This window comes from Suricata suricatta, chromosome 11, assembly GCF_006229205.1.
Source record: "Suricata suricatta isolate VVHF042 chromosome 11, meerkat_22Aug2017_6uvM2_HiC, whole genome shotgun sequence".
NCBI lineage: Eukaryota > Metazoa > Chordata > Mammalia > Carnivora > Herpestidae > Suricata > Suricata suricatta.
The window spans coordinates 37894471-37902853 of NC_043710.1; the positions used below are offsets into that span (position 1 = coordinate 37894471).

General features: G+C 46.9%; 1 protein-coding gene across 1 annotated transcript in view; it reads right to left on the reverse strand.

Moving 5' to 3' along the window:
• SLC6A5 (solute carrier family 6 member 5) overlaps positions 1-8383 on the reverse strand; it is a 51577-nt gene that overhangs the window by 37900 nt on the left and 5294 nt on the right. Inside the window, exons 4-5 of the mRNA XM_029915557.1 lie at positions 6991-7122; positions 6471-6644 (exon numbers count right to left, since the gene is read on the reverse strand). Of these exons, the coding sequence (XP_029771417.1) occupies positions 6471-6644; positions 6991-7122 (306 nt within the window). The remainder of the gene's footprint in view (positions 1-6470; positions 6645-6990; positions 7123-8383) is intronic.

Consider the following 8383-nt stretch of genomic DNA (forward strand, 5'->3'; position numbering starts at 1 on the left):
AAGGTGGATGGACTTCGAGGGTGTCATGCTAAGCGAAATAAGTCAGGCGGAGAAAGACAGATACCATACGTTTGCACTCATAGGTCTAACAGGAGAACAGGAGAAACCTAATGGAGGACCCAGGGGGAGGGGAAGAGGGAAAGACAGTTGGGGAGAGAGAGGGACGCAAAACTTGAGAGACTATTGAATACTGAAAATGAACTGAGTGTTGAAAGGGGAGGGGAAGGGGGGGAAAGAGGTGGTGGTGATGGAGGAGGGCACTTGTGGGAAGAGCACTGGGTGTTGTATGGAAACCAATTTGACAATAAACTTAAAAAAAAAAAAAAAAGAGTCTGATAAGGAGAGGTGGGGACTCTGGCAAACCAGGAAAAAATTCCAGACAAACGGGGCCATGCCTTTTCCAGGTGTTTTGACAAAAGATAAAGAAAATTTGGATATTTACATGAAATCTCTCTATCTTATTTTATTTTTTAAGTTTATTTATTTTGAGAGCATTAGAGAGAGGAAATGGGCAAAGCAAGAGAGAGAGAATTCTAAGTGCAGAGCCTGATGCAGGGCTTGACCTCACCAACTTTGAGATCATGACCTAAGCAGAAATCAAGTCAGACACTCAACCGACTGAACCAACCAGGCGTCCTGAAATCTCTTTATTTTAAAGTGTTGGAAATAAGGTCAAATTATTTTTAAATATCGTGGGCCAAACTACAACAAAAAATGAGCACGGGGCCACCTGAATCCTAATGCATGCCATCTGTGGAACAGCAAAGTGGGTTAGGCTATGGGTTCTGAGGCTCCTCTGCTCTGAGCGTTAGAGGAGTTGGAGGAGTTCCTTAATCTGTCCAAGCCTCTGTTGTCTGATAATAGTTGCATCTAGCTTAAAAGACTGTTGCAAAAATCAAAGTAAGTGATATCAGGAATGAAGAAAAAAAATCTCACAATGCCTAGCGTGCTGCTGGAGTCAATAAAGTTTAGCCATAACTCAGTCATCATTGTTATACATTTTTATGGGGTGGACATCTCTAATCCTCAGCGACCTCTCCCACAGTCCCACCGGCCAGCCATAAATCACCTCCCACCTCCCACATTCCCCCAGAATATCTCATTATATAGGATAAAAATTTTTAAATAACAATGATAAGACTCTCTTCCCTCTGGTTAGTTCTTTTTGTTGTTTTTTTGGTTTTGTTTTTTAAATTATTTATTTATTTTTGAGAGACAGAGAGAGCACGTGAGCAGGGGAAGGTCAGAGAGGGAGGGAGACACAGAATTCTCAGACAGTCCCCAAGCTAGCTGTCAGCACAGAGCCCACGCGGGGCTTGAACCCACAAACCGAGAGATCATGACCTGAGCCGAAGTCGGACGCTTAACCGACAGAGCCACCCAGGTCCCCCTTCCCCTCCCCCATTAGTTCTTTAAACCAGGGTTTCCAACAGCGGCACTACTGACTTTTTGGATCAGATAACTAATTCTCTGTTGTGGGAGCTCTCCTGTGCATTGCAGGATATGTAGCAGCACCACTAACCTCTGCCCACTAGATGGCAGGAGCATCTTCGCCCACCACCCTTGTGATAACCCCAAACATCTATACACTAGCAAACATTTCCTGAAAAATCTCCCGAATTGAGAACCACTGATTTTAGAGTCCTCAAAATATCTTATTCAATATTATCTTTTTTTTTCAATATTATCTTTAGTCTAATTAAATAACAGAGAGTTCCAGAGGGATTCCGACATAATTATCAAATATTTACAAAGGGAGCAATTGTTTCCCCCAGCGGCAATCAGAATGAAGAGAACAATGGACCATCAATAGTCCTTTTCTGTAAGTAAGCGCGGAAGTGATTTCTTGTGCTTCTGCCAAAAAGGACGGCCATCCCCTAAGACTGAAGAAACCGCTAACAGGCGGGCAAATGCCAAATCGCTTGCTTCCAGAACTGCCTTTGTGAATCACACGGGCAGCTTCCCTAGAGAGCTTCTCTGGATGTCTCTGGATCCCTACTCGCAGCGGCAGTGCAAAGTCATGATGTTCTGCGTCACTGCAGAGGGCTCCTTGCCTCCTGCAATATCCCTTTCCACCACTGGGCGGCAGAAGCGTGCTTCCCAGAGCACAGCGCCGTCAGGTGGGCCAGCGAAGGAAGGATGGGCCATGTCGGAGCTCCGCGGCCCAGCAACCCTGAACAAAGAACTGCGATAATGATCGTGCTAAATTGGAAGCTGTTCGAACGGGATTCTCTTTACTCGGGCAATTATTAATAAATGAAAGCACACGAAAGACTAGGGAGAAAAGGGATCATTTAATTAAAGTTCTAATGAAAATTAAGCCATTCCAGGAATAGAAATGGTATTTATGTTGTTCCCATTTTAAATGACCCAGTCGGCTCCTAATTTCACAGAACAGTCGCTGGTCTCAGTTGGCAGGGCATGGATTAGCTATTCTCCTTTACAGACATCTGAAAGGTTGAGTCCTCCTAAGGAAGACAGCCTGACAACCTACACCGTAGAAATATGCTGCTGCCCAGCCTCTACCCAGGGACAGAGCCAGGGCTGGGGGCGTGGGGTGCGGGGCCCTGGCCTCCCCATGGGGAGGCAGGCCTCTGGAGCAATATGACCCTAGCAATGCTGAGCCGGCTGTGGGATAAACACCTCCTCACTATGACTGAAAGTCATAACTGTGAGCTACCCAACCCCTCCCTCTGAGGCCAGGGGCCCACCATCACAGGGCAGGGCGGTCATAGGACAGAGGCTGAGCCTGGAGGTTATTTGTGGAACACTGCGCTAGGGGAAGGGATTTCTTCCATTTCCTAAACAAGTCTCTCTCAAATGGCCATTTGGGAAAGGGTCTGGGATATCCACCGTCTGAACTCATGACTTGTCCATCAGAGCAGCCTGTGTCTCTGCAAGTCAGGCCACCATCCTCCTTCCTAAGTCACCGCAGGACCCCAAAGGACCAGTACTTGCAAAAGGGATAGCCTGGCCTCAGTAATGGAACAGAGGGAGGGACTGCACAAAGAAAGAGTGAGGATTGGTAACTTGCTTCAGAGGGGGGTGGGGTGTAGAATGGGGGCGCCTGCGTGGCTCAGTCAGTTAAGTGTCAGACTTTGGCTCAGGTCATGATCTAGTGGTCCACGAATCCAAGCCTCACGTCGGGCTCTGTGCTGACAGCTCACAGCCTGGAGCCTGCCTCAGATTCTGTGTCTCCCTCTCTCTCTGCCGCTCCCCCACCATGCTCTGCTCCATTTCTCGCTCTCAAAAATAAAAAAATATTTTCAAAAAAATTTTAAATGGGGGTGGAATTTAAAGCACTTGCTAAGAAAGAGACAAAAATCTGTCCAGCCTGTTTATATGCTCCCAGGGAATAACCAGAGTGAAAAATGCCCATTGTCTCTCTCTGCTCAGAGCTTCCATAGTTCTATGGTTTAGGCCCATCAACTAGGAGCTTAGCTGTAAAATGCCATTACTCTGCCTTTAATGTTTCCTGGGTTATCATCAGCTGTACTGGAAACTCCACAAATCAAGAAGCCCCTCCCCCACATTCCTGGTCTAGACAACATGCTCAGCTTGCTTCAAAACAAAATACACACATACATATATATATATATGTGTGTGTACATACACATACATATACATATACATATATATACATACACATACATACTCTGACTATAAAATAAATATGTGTCCATGACAGAAAATGTAGAAAAGAAAATATGGTCCCAGATCTGTCAGCAAACATTTTGTATATTTGGGGGAGGATTTCCCCATGTTTTATGAATATCCACATTTAATGACTACAGAGTACTTTATCCTATGGATGCACTATAACTTTTTTGAACTAAGGGATTACTCACTAATTAGTTGCATTTTGATCACACATTTAAGTGTGTCTAGTGTTTTCCAAGACTGTGAATGTGGCTACAATAAATAATCATGTATAAGTCTTATCTGGGTCTCTGATTTTCCCCCTTCAGACAGATCCCCAGCAGTTGATCTACTAAGTCAAATGACTGTTCAGACTAGTTTTCTTTTTGCCCCAGAGAATCTCAGCTATAGACAGTTAGAGAACACGTGGCCTAATGTCACTCTGCCACAGCTGATGGGGCAGAAACTGCCGGACCAAGGACTCTTCAGGAATCCTAGATGAACAATCAGGAATCATAACATCTCAATCTTGGTTCTGGTTCTACATTGCGATTTACAGCCTGACCCTTCTACTCTCTGAGACTTCAAGTTCACTTTCTCAGCTGCAAAATAGTAATCATGCCACCTGCCCCTTGGAACTCATAGGACTCTTATTAGGAACAGCAGAGACATCTCTTATGAAGCTGCTTTGTAGACTGGGGAGCATTCAGCATGATGCTTTAGGCCCGTGGCCTTGGGAAGCAGGCAAACTTGGGTTCAAATCCCAGGTCTACCATAGAGTTAGCTCTATGACCTTGAGCTCCAGCTTTTTCATCTGTAAAATGGAAATAATAATCGACGCCATGTGTTGACTTGTTGTACATTGGTAGTATGAGTAAAAGGGTTCCCATAGTGCTCTGTGTGTCGATGGTGGTGAGGGCTGTTAAGTGTTAAGGTGCCACACAAATATTAGTGGATATTGTTTGTTGAAGGAATGTTCTTGTTGAACTACTGCCCCTCCCAGAGGACAGCTGCGGACACGATCACCATGACCCCCACGGGTCCTGATGGAAGTCCCAGGGAAACTTCCCATGGAGCCTGATTCACACCAGCAGCCCTCCTCCAGCAGGTTCTCCCTTGAAAAGTGACCTCCCGCCAGGCACAATCTGGGAAGGACAAGCAAGGCTGGGGAATGACCTTGATGTATTTCTGCATTCTAGATTCTACGTCCTAGAAAATGTTCTAGGAGGCCATTCTAGCAGCTAATTGTTAGTTGTGGATCCGTGAACAGGTATCGAGTGGGGTTCTCTCAGAGAGCAACCTTGTAGAGGTGACCACTGGGCTGGCAGAAATGCAGGCAAGGAGAGGGCCATTCCATTCCAAAAATGGCGAAGGGCATCTAAATTAATAAGGGGTGTGGTCAAACTCCAACCTAGTGGTTCTTTGGTTCCTGGGGAACTTTCAAACTACGGATCCTTGACTCCATCCCTAAACTGTCTGATTTAATTGGCCTGAAGTGGACCCTAACAGATGTCTTGATTTGTCAGTTCCCCAGGTGATTTGATGCCTAGCAACATGGGCTGGGAACTGCTGTCCTAACCCAAGAATCCACCAACACCGAGACAGTGAGCACACTGAGGCCGAGAGAGTCTAAGGGATACTTATTGGCCAGCCACCCACCTGGGACTCTCCACAGCCCCCATCCCCCCATTCCTGAGCACTTCCAGCTGCACAGGGTTTGACTTCAATGGGCACATGTCTCTAGTTTTAGCTCTTCTTCAGTCTTAGTCAAAGCCACTCCAGGTGGAGGTTGGTCATGGCATGTAGGTATATGCACATGTGTGTAAAAATATTCCAGTGTGAATTACTGCCTTTAGGTATGTGCATCTCTGTGAGCATATGGGAGGGAAGAATCCATCTTTCTCTCATAACACACTCAAAGGGTTAAATAATGCCGTCGTTCTGCAATACGCTGGCTGTAAGGGCAAAGGAGCTGATTTGGGGGCCAACACTAAATACCAATCATGTAGAGATCACAGGATTCTGACCTCAGCACAGATTGAGCTTAAGGGGAATAACGATTCTGCTGGAAAAAGAAGAAACAACTTGCTTATTGGTGCCCATTGAAATGACCAGAGAGCTTTCAAATTTGACAAAGGTAACTGAGGGACTTCTGTTTGTAGAGGGCTATACTTTTCCAGCTGCTCCCATAGCCTTTGATTCTGGCTTCCTTACAGAAATCACATGAGGTAGGTAGGATAAAGAACATTATTTTTCCTACTTTACAAGTGATGAAAACGCAGATCCAGAGAAAAAGGTTACCTGCCCCAGACCCATGTACCATCAAAGACAGTGATGTCATTTAGGCCAGAAAGCCTTGCTGACAAGTCTGCCCTGCCCTCCTCATGTCCATTCACTTGGCTTTGACCCAGCAAGCTGACAGCTCCCCTCAAGCCCTTAATCCCAGGGGATTTCAGGTTTGAGCTATCAGGAACCCTCTCTCTGTTCTCCTGGTCGCCTCATGCACTGAGCAGTATTTTGTGAAGCGTGGATCCAGAACCACAGGTATCACTCTCCTAGACTCTAGGACCCGTTGCCTTCAGACTGTACAGTACATATGAGTCACCTGAAGACCTTACTAAAATGCACATATCCCGACCCCTCCCAAATCTAATGTATCAAAGGCCTGTAAATCTGCATTTTCAACAAACACTCCAGTTACTCATGGGCAAACAAAAATTTAATTACCTTTCCTTGGAGCCATGAGCTCCTTAAATGTTAGAATTAAGTATATTTGGTTGTTTGTTTTCATCTGTGTACCCACCACTTAATATAGGGATATCCAAACTTACCTAATAAAAGTTTGGTTTTATCTTTGCATTCTGGCGTGTTCCAAGGGTTGTTGCAGGAGCCCCAGGGCAGCACAGACACAAAGGAGGCAAACAGGTAGAAAAGTGTGTAGCAAATAATCACATTGTAGTATATGGCTATCAAGACAGAGATGATCAGCATCGCGATGCCACAGCCTGTGGAAGCAAAATTTCCAGGGCCTCATTCCAAGCCAGGTCCTCGGGGATCCCTACAGTCGGGCACAGGGAGGGGACCTAGATCGTGGCTCTCTTTCACAGATAGATACACTAATAGTGGAGTGGATTCTGTGTCTGTCAGGGAGACTGAGGCATTCTGCTAGGAATGGACCAATGCCAGAGGCAATCTTGGGCCATTCTTCAGAGGGTCCCAGAGGTAGAATGGATCAAAGAAAGGAAAATGTGAGTTAGCCTGTTCACAAAAGCAGGTCTCCCTCCTGGGGACTGCATGGTGCCAGAGAGAGCTGGACGGGGCTGAGGAGGCTGGGGGGCAGGGAGGACTCACCTTGTAGTGCTGGGATGGCCTTCCACACAGACACTGGTCCCTGGCTGGCAAACTGGCCCAGTGACACTTCTAGGAAGAAGATGGGCAACCCAGCCAGAGCCAGCATCATCAGGTAGGGGATGAGGAAAGCACCTTGGAAAGAGAGAGTGAGAAGTGAGAAGCCCTCAGAGGCCAAGGCCACGTTGGCCCACATTCACCTTCTGAGGTGGAAGCTGGCTCTCCCTCATTTTCCAAGAAACTTCTGCTGTTTCAGCTTAACCACAGGCACCCCAGGGCATTGAACAGCCCTCCTCTACCAAGTTCAGTCCAGAGTACCCAATAAACATCCTCCTTTTCCTAATTCCTTCCTGGATGGGTTGCTAGGGGTTGTGTGCTGGTTGGGTTTTATTCTTTTCTCTTCATTTATTTTCCTTATTATAGCATTTCAATGTCCTCCAAATTAAGCTCTTCCAGCACTCAACAAAACCACACCCTTGACTCATGACTAGAGTCATATTTAGTGAAATCTTCTCAGCATCTCCATCCTCCAAGGACCTAATGTCTACGAAGGTAGACTCCAGGAGCCCTCTCTTGCAATACCCTGAGTTACCTGCACACCTCCTGCCACTCAGTGCTGGGTCTTCCCTTCCAGACAAGTGGCCAGAAAATCCCTCTCCCCACACCCCAGCCACCACACATGTCTCAACTTCATTCTCCACATGAAAGTCCCTTCCATCCTTCAGGGTCACACGCTTCCTCTTCCAAGAAGCCTCCCTTCTCTGTCCACCCACGGTACCTTCCCTGGGCACTGAGCACCTCACAATATTTACGTAGTGTCTTATCTAGACTGGAGCCCCCAGAGGTTGTCAACTCTTCATCTCTCTATTCCCTGGAATGTCCCTCCGCCCACAATCAGGACAACAGTAATGCAGAGACCGTCACAGACTGCTGGGGGTTCTCTGGGGGTTCATTCCCTTCAAGGATTCTTTAAGATTGTTTGGGAGGGCCTTGGAGAACAGCCATGATCTTGGAAATGACTTGGACCAAAAAGCACTGTTGCATGGGTCAGAGCCAATTTGGGCACTAGGGATGCCAGAACCCAGAATGCTGTGCTCCAGGAAAGGAATGCTGATTTTCCTCTGGTCTACTCTTTCTGCTCACCCTTCTTCCAACTTCCTATCTGGGCGGAAAAGTGAGGAAGGCCTGAGGAAGGCCCTGCAGGGGCCTCAAGCTCCAGGGGAGTAAAACCAGGGTCCTGCTCTAGCCTCTCCCGGTAGGGTTTTCAAACAAGAAACGTGGATTATGCAATCCTTCTCTTCAGCTCCTGAGAAGGAGGCAAGCTGTCTGCCCAGTGCTGTGGGCTGTGGGGATTGGAGCCAGCCGCACTGCGGAAAAGTCTGCTTCTGCCTCCCCC